At 47.7% G+C, this 19,017-nt stretch overlaps 1 protein-coding gene across 1 annotated transcript in view; it reads right to left on the bottom strand.

The window, feature by feature from the left end:
• NCF2 (neutrophil cytosolic factor 2) overlaps nt 1-7,529 on the bottom strand; it is a 27,984-nt gene extending 20,455 nt beyond the window's left edge. The window contains exons 1-3 of the mRNA XM_081823195.1: nt 7,132-7,529; nt 5,013-5,095; nt 4,272-4,323 (exon numbers count right to left, since the gene is read on the bottom strand). Coding sequence (XP_081679321.1) covers nt 4,272-4,323; nt 5,013-5,095; nt 7,132-7,305 — 309 coding nt within the window. The 5' untranslated portion in view covers nt 7,306-7,529. The remainder of the gene's footprint in view (nt 1-4,271; nt 4,324-5,012; nt 5,096-7,131) is intronic.
• Between the last annotated feature and the right edge of the window lie 11,488 nt (nt 7,530-19,017).

Here is a 19,017-nt window from a genome sequence, read left to right as displayed (position 1 = left end):
GACCGTGCTTGGCACACACAGTAATTTACTATTATTATTATTATTTTAGCTCTAAAAATCTGGCAACTAAATTCATACACCAATCATTTATTACGTGCATAACACCCTACAGTGAATTAGGTATTATCCAGAGATAAAACCCCACGGTCGTCGCAGCTGGAAGCGCGATCTCAACGGGCTGACCAGCAGGGTGGGCTGGCCTGACCGTCCTGAGAACGCGTGCCCGGGGCGGCTGGGGCAGAACCTAGCTATTCTGTCATCATTGCTGTGAAGTCAGTTGCTTTAGCAGGGATGGGAGAAGACAGGCTGGATCTGAAACAGGAGAGTGGCTTTCTCTAACCACATCCTTGTTGTTAAGACAGCTGATTGTAGAACCTGTTAAGAGCATGCGGGCCACTCCTTAAGGAGCAAGAAACACGTCAAGTCATTTACCTGCGCTTACAGACACTGCCGGGAAGGGGGAGAGAGTAGGCATCCCCGTTTCTCCTTTCTAAGCTGGGAGATTGGGTGACTGGCTCCAGTTCACAGAGCCCAGAAGGACGGGCAGACGGAAACGCAGGTGTCCCGTTCCTCGGGCAGATGCGATTTCCACTGTGTTCCATCGCCTGCCCGGGAGGTAGCCGAAGGTCCCCAGAGGCCAGGCGCGGAGCACGGTCAGCATTCACCCTCACATGTGACCTCCTCCCTGGCCAGCTGGCCGAGCAGGTGAATTTTAGCTACGAAGTAACACTGACTGTGTCTACCTGGTAATGAGCCAGCCCAACAAAATCCTCAGAATTTCCCCCTCCATCAGGTTCTAAAGATCTGGACCCCTGGGAGGGAGACAGAAAGAGTTGACGAATTATTCAAAGTGCTCTCTTTGTGTTAAGAAACGGGGTGGGGGGGCCCCTGCTAAATGTCTGATTTAAAGCATTGCCCTGACCGCCTTCTGCCCCCTCCCTTGTTTACCTGGAGCTGCACCCCCGGGCATCGGCTTTGACACACAGCTCTGCTCCCCATTGTACAGGCTCTGAATAAGCTCAGTGTGAGATTCCCAAGTCGCATTCAGCCGGGTGTGCGGGTGGGCCGTGCAGCGGCAGCCCCCGCCACCCTCCAGCCCTTCTCCGAAAGTTCTCTGCGGTGCCATTTGGAGCCCACAGAGTCCCCTAGGAGGCCGGGATGCTGGCAGCTTCCTGCCGGGTTCTGCTGGGCGGGGGTGGGAGTGCTTTCTTCACATACCGTGCCCCCCGCCCCCGTGACACTCCCCCCCCCCACACCTCCTGGGGCCCCTGGCTGCCCTGGACCCAGAGCTCCCATTCCTCCAGGTTGGGGCTCTGAGCCCCAGAGGGTGTATAATCCCCATCTTTGCAGTACTCCCTGTAGAGGTTTCTCAGTAACCACTGCTGTTCCAGATTGTTCCTGCCCTACCAGTGCCCCCGCAGTCCAGAATCCTGCCGTGCACGAGCCTGTGTCCAGGACACTAGAGACTTCTAGCAAGCTGAAGGAAGTCAAAATGTCAGACCCCTCCAAGACGGGCCTGGGGCTCAGGCCCTTTGCTGTTGCAAAGACAGCAGAGAGAGGCTTTGCTGTGTTGCCTCCGTGGGCCAGGTCCGTCTAAAGGGTTTGCCGTTCCTATCCTGGCCCTAAGACTCCTAAGGCCCAGAATCGGAACCGCCACCACGTAGAGCTCCCTTCCCCTTCCAAAGGACAAGGCTGGGTCAGACAGGTGAGAGTCCGTCTTAGTCAGCACTGAGGCCCCACCTGCCGTCTCAGAAATGCACCCAGACTTTGTCCTGTGGAACTTCACAATGACGGGAGGGCCGCACAACAACACGTGAAAGCGGGGGGAAACTGAGAGGAAAAGCACGCATCACATCATCACCCTAAACAAGCCCCATTGCGATCCGGAGGGATTCCCAGCCCCCTCATTAAGAAGTAATCTTCCTACGTCCCCACGGCACTTATTTCAAAATAATCTCTCCTAGCACTTGCCCCTTTCTGCCTTGCACGATAGTTCCTAGCATTCGTGACCTGTTTCCCCCTTTTAATTTGTAAGTTCCTTAAAGTAGAGGGTGTATTTTGCTTGTTTTTGTTTAATTTGTTTAATTAATTCAATAAGCATTTATTAACTACTAGATTAGACACAGAAATATAAGAGTGAATAAGTAAAGATTTCTTCTCTAAAGAAACAGAGTAGTCAAGGAGACAAATATGTAAGCCAACACCTGTCACAGAGTAGACGTATTATTTTAAAAGGCACAGAAGAGAGTGGTCGCCGCCCTAGGGCAAATGCATGGGAGATAACTGAGCGGGTAGTCAGCTGCTGGACCACATAGGAACAGCCCAGGGAACTTTATCCTATAGTCCTGGGATCCACTGGAAGTTCTTAAGCGGATCACATTTATTATTTTTTTTAAAGAAGATCACTCTGGAATAAGGTAAGACTGGGGGCTGGAAAAGCAGTTTGGAAGTGATTTCAATAGTGCTGGTGAAAAGGAGGGTCTCAACCAGGGCAGGGCTGGTGGAGAAAAATGGGTGGATTTAAGAATATGAGAGGTCAACTTGACAAGGTTTGGGAAAAGAGACAATCTGGGTTGATCCCAGGGAGAGATTTAGCAGCTGGCTGGCTACACGTGGGGGTCAATGCTATGGGAGAGGGTGAGATCCCTCAGGGCTCACGTATGGATTTTCAGTGGACACTGAACCCCCTGAAATTGTATGTAGAAGGATGTATGCGCGTGTGTGTGCTCTTCTGGAAGGACAGCCCATACATTTTGCCATTAAACCACCACTGCTGGGGTGCCTGGATGGCTCAGTCCGTGAAGTGTCTGACTCCTCTCTTGATTTTGGCTCAGGTCATGATCTCAGGGTCCTGGGATCGAGCCCCGAGTCGAGCTCTGCATTCAGTGGGAAGTCTGCTTGAGATCCTCTCTCTCCCTCTGCCCCTCCCCTTCTTGCACATGTGCTCACTCTTCCTCTCTCTCAAATAAATGAAATAAGTCTGAAAAAAACCCCCCAAAAACTTAACCACTGCTGTTGTGACTAAAGGGGAAAAGAAAGAGCAGAGCCTTGGGAGATGGGGACACAAATGCGTATGGATGAGCAAGAGACAAAGAGGCAGTTCAGAGTCGAGAAAGTGCCTCATTTATATTATTCCCTCAATAGACAGTTGCTGAGTTGAAGATGAGCTTCGGTAGATTTTTCTCTCAGATTTAACTATTATCAACCACAATCCAATTGAATCCTAGGTCTCATTCCTAGATCTTTCTAAGATCTGTCTGCTTCACTCAAAATCTGAACCTTTCAGGTTCTGGGATTTGTGGGCATTTTTGTGTAGAAATGTCTTCTGGGAGCCTTCCCTCTTCGTCAGTTGTCTCCCCTCATCACAGGCTGTTAGAGCTAACTAAAGGATGACCTTAGAGCTTGTCTTTTGAGGTTTAAGATCAGCTGGAGGATTGGTGCTCAGGCCTCCCTGCATATTCCATCCATCTGGAGAATGTAAGGATGAGGGAAGGGGGAAGGAGAAGGAGACTAACGTTAAGAAGGGAGAGAGAGGCAGGACGCCATCAAAAGGTAAATGCTTGTATATAGCTTTCCTCCATCCCTGGCTTTCTCTCCCTTAGATAGCCTCTGTGTCTGTGGGTTTTCTCTGGGAAGACTTCACTCCTGCCCTTCCTCATTCAGGTGATTGCATCTACATCCTGCAAGTCCTCTGAGCTTCTTGTGGTTCTCCCTAGCAACAGCTGAGCTCAGCAGCTTTCCAGGCTGTTTCTGACTAGACCCTGGGATCCAAGCCTCTCAGGATTGCACAGGATGAGAGTCCTGTCCCTCCCCAGTGTGCAGATGTTCTCTGCCATCTCGCCTCTGCCCCATCAACGCCCCGCCTCACCTGCTGCTCATGCTCTCTCTCTCTCTCTCTCTCACACACACACACACACACCACGCCACCCACACCATGCCCCCACCACCATTTTCACTGTTTGAAAGTTTTTCTTTAGGCTGAGCCAAATTCTCCTTCCCTAGAACTTGTGCCCACTAATGGAACCATTTCTACAAAGGGAAGTTTGCCATCCCCTAAGGCATTTAAAATCAATGCTTAGAATATTTTTCCTTTGTTATTTGTATGTCTCTTTTTGGGGGTATTCTGGGGGAGGGGCGAGGAGTGGGAATTGAGATTAACTTTCATTTTCTATTTCTTTGGTTTTTTTTACTAATGATTTCATGTTGACTGTGAACACACCAGAAAATACAGATCGGCTGATGGAGGACAATTGAAATCCCTATAACATCACCACCCGGAAAGAACTACTGGCAACGTTTTGGCCTGTGGCCTTCCAGACCAATCTGTGAAACAGAAATGGGATTGTGTTATACACACAGTTTTGAAATCTGTGTTTTAAATTTAACATCTGCTATGAACTTTTTTCCGTATTAATACATATGCCACTTATTTATCTGGATTGGTATATCCTCATACATAGAATGTTAATAAGTTGTAGTCTCATTCTGGTGGCTAAATTATATTTCACCGAATGGATTAAAGCAGGCTTTTGAAAACACATCCTGTGGGAATGAAGGACGGTCTTGATGTGGTTTCCTGCTAATCCTCATAGTGTGATAGCTCCCTCCCTCCCAGCAGAAGACCCTCACGGGTGTTCCCTTGATGGCCAAAATGTTGACAACCGGCACTGCCCAAGCTATGACCCCTCAGGGATGCTGGGGGGGTGCCACACCAGCTGAAGGGAAGGCCTGTGGTGGTTCCGTAGGCTCCCTGTGTGCTATGACCCTGCTAATTTCTAACTGGGTGGCAGGTCTGCCTTCCCTCCCTCCTTCCCTGGGGAGGGCTTCTGCCTCGTGCTGACTTATTGCATAACCCACCCCCCCCCACCCCCCACCCCCGCCCAGGAAGGTCAGTCACACTTCCCAACAGAAGCTGAAAAGATAGTTCACAAACACCAAGCCTAGCAGCAGCAAGACCCCGTTCCGGACTTCTCTGCAAACTTCCCCGGCTTGCTCAAGGCTGGACCGCTTACTTCTCCATGTGGTAATAGAGCATCCCTCTTTGGAAGTAGGCCACCGCCAAGTGCTTGTCTCGGTTAATGCTTTTAGTGAAGGCCTGTGGAGAGAAGAAGGGTCCAGACGTGGTCCAGGAGCCAGGCAGTGAGGAAGGCGAGGGAGAGGCAAGAAGGGGTACGAGAAGGGTCAGTGTCTTGAAGGTGACAAGAGCCTTAGAGGTCAGGCGCCTCTGTAAGAGGGAGGTGTTAGTATCTGCCTTTCAAGATTACTGACTGGATTAAAATAATGAAAGCAACGAAACAGGAAAACAATTAAAATGCTAGGGGCGCCTGGGTGGTTCAGTCGTTAAGCGTCTGCCTTCGGCTCAGGTCATGATTCCAGGTCCTGGGATCGAGCCCCGCATCGGGCTCCCTGCTCGGCGGGAAGCCTGCTTCTCCCTCTCCCACTCCCCCTGCTTGTGTTCCCTCTCTCGCTGTCTCTCTCTGTCAAATAAATAAAATCTTTAAAAAAAAAAAAATCAAAATGCTATATACAGTATTATATCGATTTAGTAAATAAATATCATGCAATTAGAATAATAACCAGAACGCATATAAAATGCTGGGAGTAAGGCCTGATGCAGGGAACCAAAGAAAGGCGCAGTGACTGAGAGCCAGAAGCAGAGGAACGTGAGGACAAATCTCTCACAGCTCGAGGGAGGCAACAGCAAAGCTGTGCCCAGACTGGCTGCCGTGCTTGGCCCATCTCTCCCTCCCGACAATGTGCACTCTGTCTCCAGCAGCCCCTGGAATCTGGGGTGCTATTCGCTCAGCCTCTGGGGGGAGGTGGGGACTGCGGCCCTCCTCCTGCCAGACGTGAGGCCCTCGCCTGCTCCCGTCTGCCCACCGTGGGGCCTGACATGGACCACCTGCTTGGACCGTATTCTAAGTGGCTTCTCTCTTCCGTCTTTGCTCACTGGCTGGTCACGGCCACGGCCAGGATGCTGGCGAGTCAGTCATCTGTCCACACCCCCTTGCGAAGACTGGCAGTCGAGGGGGGAAATAAGAACTGACATCTACACAGTGGCATGAAGTGACACAGCATCTACTAGTTGGTGCCTCACTTCACCCTCACGATATTTGCCCCCCCTCAGGAAACTGAGGCCCACAAGTCTTCATGACTTGCCAGAGACCCAGGTCCAGAGACAGGCAGAGCTGCGATCTGATCCTCCATCTTCTGCTCCCAAACTCCAAACCCTGTCCGGCTTACCCTCGCCCAGCCAAAAAGTGATCACGGAGAGGGCTCAGCCCCATACTAGGGACTATGAGAGAGAGAAAATATTTGAAATAGATGCCGAGACACCCCGCAGTGTGCCCTTGGCAGACATCATTAATCAATCACGGTATGATTTCCTTGTGCCAGCCGAAGAATCCTAAAAAAAGTGCCCTGCCTGATTGATCTGCATTGTCCCATGAGAGGAAACCTATATTTCTTAAGTGCCTCCTCTTGATCGCTAGGGCAGGCAAAGCTCACACATATGAAATTTCCCTGAAAGCCCAAAAAGGGGCTTTCTTTCTTTTTTTTTTTTTAAAGATTTTATTTATTTGACAGAGAGAGACACAGCGAGAGAGGGAACACAAGCAGGGGGAGTGGGAGAGGGAGAAGCAGGCTTCCTGCGGAGCAGGGAGCCCGATGCGGGGCTCGATCCCAAGACCCTGGGACCATGACCTGAGCTGAAGGCAGACACTTAATGACTGAGCCACCCATGCGCCCCCAAAAAGGGGCTTTCTAATAGGTGTGCAGCAGTGAGATGGAGCTCCTGTAGCCAGCAGGAGTTCAGAGAAGAAAGCATAACGAGGGAAGTCTTCATAAAGGTGCTAAAGAACGATTCCAGAATGATTTGAATTGAATAGATGGAGAAGAAAAGAGCACATGGTTCCCAGCCAGTGGCCCCAGAACCACCTGGGGAACTTGTAAAAACTGAGGGCTGCTCAGGCCCCTCCCCAAGCCAATTCAATCAGGATCCCTGGGGGTGGGGCCTGGGCAAATTTGTTCTTTGAATGCTCGGGAGAGGTTTCTAAAGCACAGCCTGGGTGGAGACCCACTAATGACCAAAGCATAGAGGAGGAGGCTCCAGGGAGAGGCACCTCCACTCACCTTCTCCGCCTCAGGCATGTTTTCCAGGATTGTGTGCATGCAGCCGATGTTGAAGCAAATCCTGGAGTGGGGGTCCTGGACCGCAGTGAAGGCATCCAGGGCTTCCTTCCAGTCCTTCTTGTCGGCTGCCAGCACCCCTTCATTCCAGAGGCTGATGGCCTCGGCCAGGGACATGGTCAGGCGCACGCTTGGGGGCCGGGAGGCTGCCAGGACCCAGGGGGAGGGCGAGCAGGTGTCTCCCTCGGCAGGGCTGTGCCCAGCTGGGCCTGCACTTTCCAAGCGTGGTGCTCAGAGTGGGGTCCAACTTCCCTTAAGATAACTTCTCAGTGTTGCAAAGGCTCAGGAAATGTCCCCACCTTTTGGCAACTGCACAACCCTACCGTGAGAGAGAAAAGGAAAGAGACAGAGAGGGCAGGCGGCTGGGGGGCGGAGTGTGGGAGGAGGAAGTACATCAGATGCTGTCTGGATGGGTCACTTCCCCAAAACGCTTCTGCTCTGTCACCCAGCTGTCCTCTGACTTCCACCCCACCCCACCCCCCGCTTTGGGGCAGCTTTTGGTCAGGTCTCTGCCCCTCAGGTCTCAGCAGGTGGATGGATGCGCCTTCTTGGGCCTCCATTTCCACACCCTCATTAAGTGATGGTGTTGGAGGAGAGGCTAGTTCTTTCCAGTCTTACATGAATTCCCTGCTCACTTTCTCATTACCTCATAGACTATCTGGATGGAATTGTTTTTTTAATCTGGAGGTAAAATGAACAATTAACACATTGCTGATACAGGATGGTCTTGGGTGTCCACCTGGAACTGAGATAACTTTTATGAACACTTAGGAAGCTCAGAGGCGACCAATGTCCTGCAAACATCAAAATTAGGAGGCAGATATGACGGTGAATTAGGACTTCTCCTGACCTTCTCTGAGACACTGAAGATAGGAAGCATCTCGTGATAACCAATGCATGTCCTAGTCTCCACAAAAACGGATTTAAGGCTCCTTTCCTTGCTGCCCTGGAAAAGGAAGAATCAGTGAAACCTTCCCGACCAGTAATGGGAAGCAGAGGGTGTCACCAGTTTGACTTACTCAAATTCCTGACTTCTTGTTAATATTAGTTAAAATGCGTGTTGACGAGGATCAATTTTTATTCTGTAGCAACTGAAAGAACTCACCGGTTATCACCAAACATCCCCAAATAGCCTGAAAATAAATTTTAAAAATATACATGCCATAGGGCTTATAGGCCCGAAGGTGTGAGAATCGAGAAGATGCGCATGTGTCTACACAGATCATCCATCCCCTGTGTTTGGAAGCCCTTCCCGCCTTGCTTCTTTGCCTGGCAAACCCGTCCGCATCCTTAAGGCCCAGGGAAATGTCCCCGCCTCTCTGAAACCTAGCGCCATGCTCCAGCCACTGGGGAGACTTTTTCCCTCCTTTGGGCCACCTCTTCCCTAACACTTAGGTTGTATTTGTGGCAATTTATTTCTTCATCTGCTCAACTCTTAGATCCCCTGAGAGCCGGGCCCATGTCCTCTCGTTCTAGGATCCCCAGAACCAATACTCAATAAATGGTGAAGGGCTATCCCAAAAAGAAGTTAGAAATCATTGGCAAGTGACCCACAGGTGACAGTGATGCTAGAAAGTGATACTGTGACTCCATCCAGTGAATAAATAATCAAAACTTGGGGGCCTGGGTGGCTCAGTTGGTTAAGCGACTGCCTTCGGCTCAGGTCATGATCCTGGAGTCCCGGGATCACGTCCCGCATTCGGCTCCCTGCTCAGCGAGGAGTCTGCTTCTCCCTCTGACCCTCCCCCCCCTCATGCTCTCTCTCTCTCTCATTCTCTCTCTCTCAAATAAATAAATAAAATCTTTAAAAATAAATAAATAAATAAATAATCAAAACTTGATTAGCATGCTGACTATTCCTAGGAAAACCAAGTGGTTTTGGAGCTAAGCTAGATTTTTATTTAAACTGCTATTGTTGTTCCTTATTTTTTTATTTTATCATCCTAGCTGGCCACACAGAACTCTCCTTGAGCTGACCCCCATGGCTTTTCTAGCCTTATTTTCTGGATTGTCCCTTCACAAAGCCCTGCAAACTCTATTCCCTGTTCCCCTCCCTCTACGTCTGCATTTCCGGCCTCTTTGCTTTGGCCCAAGCTGCTTCCTCTCCCTGGGCTGCCCTTTTCATGTCTGCACCTTCAAACCCACCTTGCATAGCACCCGCTCCAAGATCACCTGCCTTCAGAAGCCACCGGGAAATCGGGCTCACGTGAAAGCCCCCAAACTGTGATCTCGCCTTCTTCTCCCATGGGGCGCTTCATCACTCTCCCCCAAAGTAGAGTTCTGTGTGTGCAGGTGCATCTTAGCCCCTCGAACAGACCGTACACTTCTGGGGGGAGGTCCTGGGACTGCCCCATCCTTGTAGACCCAGAACCCCAGCAATGCTGTCATACTCAGCTCTGTCCTCTTTTCCTCCACCCTCCAGTTGCCAAGCCACTGTCACTCTTCTCCCGCCTCGTCCCCTCTATCCATTCTGCATCCTGCAGCCAGACTGGGGTTTTAAAACACAAGTTGGATCACGCGCCTGTTTTGAAACCTTCAAGAGCCTTCGGGTTGCTCTTAGAAGACAAAGCAGACTCCGTCTCATGCTGCAGACAGGACTCCACAGGTTGCCGCATGCCCTTTCTGTGCCATTTTTCCTCCTCCCGTCCTCTCCCCCAGCCCCATTTCCTTCCTGGGTTCTCCAATGAGCCAGGCCCATTCCCTCTGCCTGGAATGTTCTTCTCCCAACCCCCCAACCCTCTGCCTGCTGGTTCTTATTCATCTTTCACTTCCTCTGAATGGCCTTTCTTGACCGTGACCTCGCTATGATCACCCTACGATGTCTCACAGCCATCGGTTCTCTCTGGTCATGGTGTGGTTTTGTTTTTGTTTCTTTGTTTTTTAAGTAAGCTCTACACCCAATGTGGGGTCTGAACTCATGACCCTGAGATCAAGAGTTGCATGTTCTACCGACTGAGCCAGACAGGCGTCCCTGGTCATGGTGTTTGTCCCAATTTGTAACTGCATATCATCTGTGAGATTGTTTCTGTGGCCCAATCCGGAGACAATCATTACTACCATCTTTAATTACAACAGTTATTGATACTGTTAGTGGATGGCCTGCCTTTTCAGCTGCTCTTCATTCCCCTTCCTCCTTTTGGTAGAACCCACTTTTGTTCAAGTCTCTGCTCTCCTGAAGCCATGTGCTTCAGGGAAGATAAACCCCCAACACTGGCCCAGGGACTGGTTTAGACACAAGCCTGAGATACAGTTCTGGTTAATATGACATTAGGGGAAGTCTACGAAGTGTTTCTGGGAAAGATTTTTTTCCCTCTCACTAATAATAATAATAATAAAAAAGACACATGGAAAGAACCAGTTGTTGTTTCTCCCCTAGACAGTACTGTGAAGATGTGCCTAGAACAGTGGCAGCTTTCTTGTGACTATGAGGAAAGCCAGCTAAGATTGTACAAGCCAGAATCTTGAGGAAAAGGAGATGGAGAACTAAAACAAAACAAAACAAATCCTGGATCTTCAATGATGTTGGTGAGCTCCTTCTTGTTCGGTGAGGTAATTAATATATTTGTTGTTTAAGTCACCTGAAGGGGCTTTTCTGTTATAGTTTTAAACATTCTGACAGAGGGGCACCTGGCTGACAGCCAGGAAGTGGGCAGGGAGACCTCATATATTATGTATAAACTTTGCCTGGATTTCACAGAGAGCATACAGAATACCCAGCATGGATCCCATTGTCCAGAAATGCTAGTTGAAAGCCTCAGTGTGAAAAGTCTTCCTTCTCCAAGAGCACATCATAAGATAGTCCTGTCTAATCTACCATCATATTAGTTTTCTATTGCTGCATAACAAATTACCACAAATTCAGTGGCTTGAAATAACACACATTTACTCTCTCAGTTTTCATGGGTATAGAGTGTGGGCACAACTTAGCTGGGTCCTCTGCTCAGGGTCTCACAAAGCTGAGATCAGGGTGTGGGCCAGGCAGCATTCTCATCTGAAGGCTTGACTGGGGAAGGATCTTCTTCCAAACTCCCTCATGTTATTGGCAGGATTGCAGCTGTAGAACACATGATCCTTGCTTCCTCAAGGCAGAAATGGAGAGAGAGTGTCTACTTCATTGAGTCTCTGACCACTAGATTCTCTTTTAAAGGACCTGTCTGATTAGGTCAGGCCCAACTGAATGCAATTGGTTTTTTTTTTTTTTTTAAAGATTTTATTTATTTATTTGAGAGAGAGAGAATGAGAGAGAGAGAGCAGGAGAGGGGGGAGGGTCAGAGGGAGAAGCAGACTCCCTGCCGAGCAGGGAGCCCGATGTGGGACTCGATCCAGGGACTCCAGGATCATGACCTGAGCCGAAGGCAGTCGCTTAACCAGCTGAGCCACCCAGGCGCCCTGCAATTGGTTTTTTCAATCCAGTGTCTTCTCCCCATAGTACCCATCCAGCAAATGTGATCTAACCACAAAGCCAGAGAGATGCGGTTTGTATTTTCCTTGGACAGGCTTAATACTCCAGGGCCTTTCTCTTGAGGAAGGGATAATTCATTTTGTGTTTCTTCAGCATATTTCCCCCAAGTATGCAGATTCCAAGTCAGTGGGTATCCAAGGGAAAATTCTGCTCTAAACAAGACAGTTACTGATATAGAAGGAGTAGAAATGGACCATGTCATAATACAAACAATGGGGATGTACAGAAGAGTTAGAAACGTACCTTGCATTTAGTGGAGTAGAATTTTTAAAGATGCTCTTGCTTTCCCTGTAGTGTCCTTAACAACTAAAACAGTGTCTGGACATATGATAAATATTTGCTGAATGAATGAGTGAGTAAAGAGTAGACACTTATTAGGTTGTGTTCCTCCCCTTGCTTCTCTCGGAACTGCCCCATCTAATCCATAGCAGGAGAGTAGGCCCTGTGGCCACATTTGAACAACATGATTTCTGGCTGGTTGGATTGTAGTGGGTGTCTGACTAAGCGGACCAGTTAGGTTCCATCTCTTGTGTTAGGACTGAGAGACAGCAGGCTCATCTCTTTGGGGAGCTGGACACATGACATGCGAACTTAATAGCTGTGGGTCTATGATGTTCTTCCATGAGGTCCAGGAAAGCAGAGAAAACCAGTCTGCATAGAAAAAGAATGAAGCAGATGCCCAATGAGAATCAGAGACAAGAGACAGAGACAGTGAAACCCAGTGACTTTCCAGCCACTGATTCCAGGATTTCCTGAGCCCCTCCTCAAATTCCTGCCCTTAGCCCCTAGGAGACATTGATAGGCCCTTATAATAAATGTCGGTGTTGGCTTAGGTTTGCTCTAGTTAGTTTTGTTGTATGTCAAAAAAAGAGACTGGGCAAATAAAAAACAAAAAATAGATATGCACCCATGGCCCAAGATCTAAAACAATCAATTGTAATGAGAGATGGGAGATCCTCAGAAACAAACATAACCACATAGTAATCAGGGATCCCAGTGATAAGAGAAATGGAGAGGCACTGGGGCTCCACTGGGGAACTCTCTCAGAGGCTAGACATGCACAAGTGATGGAGGACATGGCTCTTGGCCAAAGACAAATCTAAATGCTGTGCAAAGAGCACAGGAAGCTGAAACCCAGAGTGAGCTGAGGCTGCAAAAAATACTAGGGACAACACAAAGAGCTCCTTGGTGTCTGAGGAAGAGCAGGGAGGGTCACTGCTTGGTGCAGATGGCATCACATTAACAGATGTCAAAGAGAAAAAGAACTCCTCAGCTTCTACTTCGTTCCTGGGTTACACAGAGAATGAAGACCCAGACAGAGGAGAGTGAGAAAGCTGATAGCTGCTTTAAAGAAATTCCAGTTATCAATTTCAGATTCACTAAATCCCAGGAACCAAAAGATTTTGCAAATATGATCCCTAAAACCTTGTCACCAATTGAAACATGGCAAAGACCAGGATAGATGCTAGAAAGCCAGGATGGATGGGTAAGTGTGGTTCTAGATTTCCAAAAGCTGTGAATTCTAAAAACAACATCAAAGATTTACCAGCTGATCCTTGGAAAGAATTCTAAAATATAGATTATTAAACAGGGGCATTTAAAAACAAAAAGGGAGCTGGGACCTTTAGGAACTAGCTTGAGCTTATAAAAAAAGTCAGGTGAAAGCAAACTCTCCCTTTTTTGAAAAGACTTTCCTAATCAGTGGAAAAGTGCCAAAGACAAATATCAGAAACATATTTGGCCAAGGTACTCCTAAGACAAAACAATTTACATGATTTATTTGGCTAAATATTATGCCCATAGAACCTTCTTGAAGTATCAATGTCAACTTGTTTCTTTAACCTTTTAAAAAAATCTTGGATCAGATTTGCAAATGACTCAAACCTTGGAGAGAGAGAGTTAACATGTAAAATAACAGAATCAGGATTAAAATATTGCCTGACTTACACTGATTTACAAAAACTCCCAAGTTGAAATTTGATAGGAATAAACATAAAGTTTTACTCCTGACTTTAAGAACTCAACTGTCCAGGAGTGCCTGGGTGGCTCAGTCGGTTAGGTGACCAACTCTTGATTCCAGCTCAGGTCATGATCTCATGGTGGTGGGATCAAGTCTCATGTTCAGCAGGGAATCTGCTTGAGATTCTTTACCTCTCACTCTGCTCCATCCCCAGTGTGTGCTCTCTCTCTCTCAAATAAATAAATAAAACTTTAAAAAAGAAAGAACTCAACTGTCCAAAGATGGATAGAAGACACTTAAGAGCAATGTCTTGGAAGAAGCCCAAGCATTTGAGTTGACTTTAAACTCAATATGAGTCAACAGAATCATGTGGTTGCCAAATGAAATCGTAGGCTGCATTAACAGAAGTGCAACCAACTCTTGTGTCAGATGGTTCTTGACTCAACAGCTCACACAGAGACCTGAGTAATCTCTCTGTTGACCATTGTGGGAGATTGGCACCAACTTTCTAACTCAGAACGTATTTGCACACATCCTCTTCTATCTTCCATTGTCTGTCATCCAGGTCTCCCATCCTGACCTGGCTGGTGTTCACATCTCTTTCCTCAGAACTCTTGGCTGAGATGAGAAGACATTGGAAGGTCCTTATATCACTCCTTTTTCTCATCTGGTCACAGCTCATCTGCCAAAGCAGACATAGCTCATGTATTCTTCATAAAAGGACACAGCCCCTTTTCTTGGGGGCTCAGATTTTTTTCTGGGCTTCAGGGCAGTCAGCAACATGGACTCCATGAGCAGATAATAAGTCTAAAGAGCCGTTCTTAATGATAGGGTCTTCCACTTCCTTCTTATCTCTAGGGTTGGCCTACCTTATCCAGGACTTTCACCTGCTTGACAGTGCACACCCACGCATGTGAGCACTTGGGTGTAGAGTTGAACACATACCATCAATGGCTCACAAGATGATTTTAGGCAGTATGTAGATGAACATTTCTATCATAATAACTATTGTATTATTTTAATTCATTTGATTTTTTTGGATAAATAATACATTCACATAGTTCAAAATTAACAAATGTGGTGGGAGCGGCTGGGTGGCTCAGTCAGTTAAGTGTCCAACTCTTCTCTTGATTTCAGCTCAGGTCATTATCTCAGGGACGTGTGATCAAGCCTCATGTTGGGCTCCGTGCTCAGCTCAGGGTCTGCTTGTCCCTCTCCCTCTGCTCCTCTCTCTCTCTCTCAAATAAAATATTTTTTAAAAATTAATAAATATGGACAATTTTCTTCCCATCATGGCCAAACCCTTCCTACCCAATAAGAACCATTTGCATTAGTGTGTTGGCATTCTTCTCTCAGAAGAGATTTTAGGCATATGCAAATGTAGACCTCCTCCCCTTGTAAGCACATACCATTTGGTATACAATTCTGCACCTTGCTCTTTCTCTTAACACTAGTTCCTTCTCTGGACATAGAGAGCTTCCTCCTTCTTTGTTTATGGCTATATAGTGTTTCTTCACATAACCAGTTTTCTGTTGAGGGACAGGTTGTTTCCAATTATATGCCATCATAACAATGTCACAATGAATGTTCTTGCATATATGTCCTTTCACACTTCTGTGAACATATTCATAAGATAAATGTATAGAAGTGGAATAGGTGGGAGTGTTTTTTATTTTCATGTGTAATGAAAAAAATGTATAGCTACCAAATAACCAAACACAATTTCACAGTTATTATATTTTATAATGAGGCTAAACACTTTTAAGTGAATTAATGGAAGAGAAATACTAAGTAAATGACAGCATAGATGAATTGAAAATATCACTAAAATTTGAAAGTAATATATACGTAGGGCTGGAGTTTGAGAAATGCTGATCTAGTACGGAACTTTCATCTTCCCTGCTCGAAGCTCCTAAAATCTCCATTTTATGCAGCATTTGAAGGTGGAGAAAATGTGCAGAAGAAGGGAGAGCTTTGGAGTCCAGAAACCTGGGTTTGAATGTTGACTTTCCTCCAGCTGGCTGTGGGTCTTATAGCCTCTTGCAACCTCATAGTTCCCATGTGGGAAAGTAGGAGTAATAATACAGTCATGCACTTGGAACATAGAACCTACTTGTTGCATGGTGTTTATTATAATTCAGCTATTTGGGATGAATTGGGGGAAGATAGAGAAGTCAGAATCTTGGTTCTGCCTGGCACCTCTCCCTTTCAACATTCCTCCTCTAGACCAAAATACATATATATAATGGCAGCCAGGAGTCCCAGGCTTAGAAGGTCCCCATGCTTGGTTTCATTCCCTGCTGCCACCATTTTGAAATTCTTAGTAATTCTGAACAAGAGGCCACATTTTCATTTTGCAGAGGACTCTGCAAATTCTGTAACCAGTCCTGTATATAATGTCAGGCATGCATGGTCTCCTCCCTCCTGCTGCTACCCCAACAGACCCTATTACTCCTGAAAGCCCACTCCTTCGGTACCACCTATGAGGCTAACTGGGCCACCTGCGCTGTGGTCTGGGGCCCTTCTGCTGACCCATATTCTGTCATAGTCCTACATCTATCACAGAAATAGCATCACTCCAGGGGAGAGCCTTTGGGAGCCTTGTTCCAAGTTCTCCCTGGTTTCCCAGGGAGCCTTAACTAGTCAGAGCCAGGATTTGGACGTGGCTCAGTGACTTCTGTCCCCATGCATGCCCCTGAGTCCTGTTGAAGCACTTACCCACTCAAGGTCCTCTCTCATCCTATGTTTTAACCAAGAAAACATTGTGGGGTCAGAAATCCTGGATTCAAATCCTGGGTCTGTCATGTCCGACCTAAGCAAACTTTCATAAATCCCTCCAGTTCTCAAGAGCCTCTGCTTCCTCCTCTGCAAAATGGTTATAAGAACAGTGCCTAACTTGCTGGTTTGTCCTGAGACTGAAATGGAATGTCATATGAAAGCGCCAAGCAGCGGCTAATATGCAGTGGGTTCTTTCGGATTTCCAAATTTATAAGAGAAGAATGAAGAGTCTTTGTTTGCTTCGTGGAGTGCTGATCCTCAGTTCTGGCATTCCCACCCTCCTACTCCAGGCTGACTGGAGCCAAAGTCTCATAGCATGCTGGGCTCCACCTCCTCAGACGGACCCTTGGATACTCAATTCCACTTCCGTCCAAGCTCTGAGCAAATTTCTCTCAGCTTCTGGTTTGCCTGCTCTCGGCTCTGTAGCCATTTACCCCTCAGAATTCCTAGCATGTAAAAACTCTGCAGAATGGTTTATTACACTGAGATGCAATTAAAGCCATAACATGCACGACCCTCTGTCCAGGGTTATTGCTATGGAAGTTCCCTTTTACACAAAACACTGGACTTACTGCTTTAGAATTTATTACGATTTTCCATGAAATAGAGTTCTTCATACTTCCTTCTCTCCCTCTTTGGATGGTCCGCTTACAAGCTGTAAGTGAGGCATCTATTCCTTATGGCCAAGGGTCTTCCAGACCCTCTCTTGCCCTCTCCTTCCATCCCTATCTATTGGAGCATAGAATCCTGAAGATGGGGAAATAAGGTGTTTTGAAGGCTGGAGTAGTGGTTCCTAGCAGGGCAAGGAAGCGTATTAAGAAGTTACTGCAATGTTTCAGGCAAGAAATAATAATATTGAGGCAGCTGCAGGAAGACAGGAAGGGTGTGAAGCAATGCCAAAGACGATGTGGTCTTGCACAGGGAGATAAGGGAGAGGGAGGGATCAAAGATAAAGGAGTCCCTGGTGTTTCCAGCCGGAGAGGCTGCGAGGCTGCCACAGGAGTGGAGGAAATGGGCTGGCAATCTCCTGCATTCCCACGGCTTTATACAAATCACTCTCAAATGATGCTTCTGATCGTATTGTCTCTCCAGAGCCTAAGGCTGAGATGGGCTGATAAATGGCCTTAAGAAAACCAAGACTGAACTTTAGGGAATTCCTAGTTAAGGCAGGTGGAGCCGAGGAAGGTTGGTAAGAAAGTGTTCAGAGAGGGGGGCCTGGGTGGCTCAGTCTATGCGTCTGCCTTCAGCTCAGGTCATGATCCCAGGGTCCTGGGATCTAGCCCCGCATCAGGCTCCCTGCTTGGCGGGGAGCCTGCTTTTCCCTCTCCTTCTGTTGCTCCTCCTGCTTGAGCTTTGCCTCTCTGAGAAATAAATAAATAAAATCTTCAAAAAAAAAGTGTTCAGAGAGGAGAGGAGCAAGGGTGATGCTGACACACACGTCAGGAGATGGAACTCTTCAAGGAGGGAGGTGAGCAGTGTGGGATGCTGCCGAGGGGTGACGGAGGCTGGAGGCCAAGGTTGGGGTGTCAGCAGAGCTGGGCAGCGCACGGGGAGGCAGAAGTCAGGTCATGAGGAGCTGAGGAGACAGTGGGAGGTGAGGGAATAAAGGGGGGAGGCACTCTGAAAAGGAAGAAGGGGAGCCCCATCTGTAGTGGGTGTGATGTTCCCAGCAGGTGGGAGTGGCACAGGGGGAAGGGAGAGTGTCCTTGGACTGCAGCCCTCATCCCTTCGCCTCTATGTCTTCCTTCTGGTCTTGAACCCCATGCAGGCTCAGTAGTCTTTCTGAAACCTTGGTCAGTCTGTAGTAACACCTTTCCACTGATGAAATGCTTTTCTTCTCCTTTCTGCATAAACTCTAGCAGCCTTCTTCCTGAGCAAAACTGAGCAGCTAAATGAGGCTACCCCTCAACTCATTTCCACCAAGTTCACCAAATAAGCCAAAGAAATGGCTGGGTCCCCAAGAAGGGGTCGGCATCAGGTAGCAGGGACTCAGGTCTTCTCAAGGGTTGCCAAGGGTTGAGATTGGAGGCAGATGGTTTCCAGACATTTTCCACACACACTTCCCCTCCTCTGGACACAAAGTTTAGATGGCGGACATGTCTCAAAGGATGCAGAAGGAAGGGAAGTAATGACTACCGCAAACCAGTAAAAGGCCTCCCCTAGTAAGTGTACGTAAGTGAGGAGTACAGGGGGTCCACCCGGGTTCCCACTTTATCTTAGAGAAGGTTAGGGAACAGAGGGCTGAAACCAATGACCCACTGGGAGTATAGAGTTCTCAGACTGTCATCAAAAAGTAGCAGGACGGCCCAGCCCCTCCTCTTACAACCTCCTTTGGTGAGCCCTGGCTTTCCCGAGTCCATTTGCGAAGCGACAAATAAAGGATGGCTGAGGTCATTTGCCAACGTCACATGAAGATCACGCTCATGAACAACCAGATTTTCTCTGCCTGGGGAAGAAGCAGGTGAATCTTTGCTCCCTCGGGCTTTCATTTTAATTCTGGAAAAATCCATGTTGTCTGCTGAGGCTCCCAATGAGCTGTTTTCCAGCCTCAAGCCGAGACTCCTCCAACAACTGCTCACTCTGGATTCTGCTCCTAGGATCTCTATAGCAACCTGGGTGCAGCCGGAAG

Source organism: Leptonychotes weddellii, chromosome 6, assembly GCF_054177405.1.
Source record: "Leptonychotes weddellii isolate Sample4059 chromosome 6, ASM5417740v2, whole genome shotgun sequence".
Classification (NCBI taxonomy): Eukaryota; Metazoa; Chordata; class Mammalia; order Carnivora; family Phocidae; genus Leptonychotes; species Leptonychotes weddellii.
Note: the sequence above shows the minus strand (reverse complement) of the source record. Positions and strands in the feature narration are given on the sequence as shown.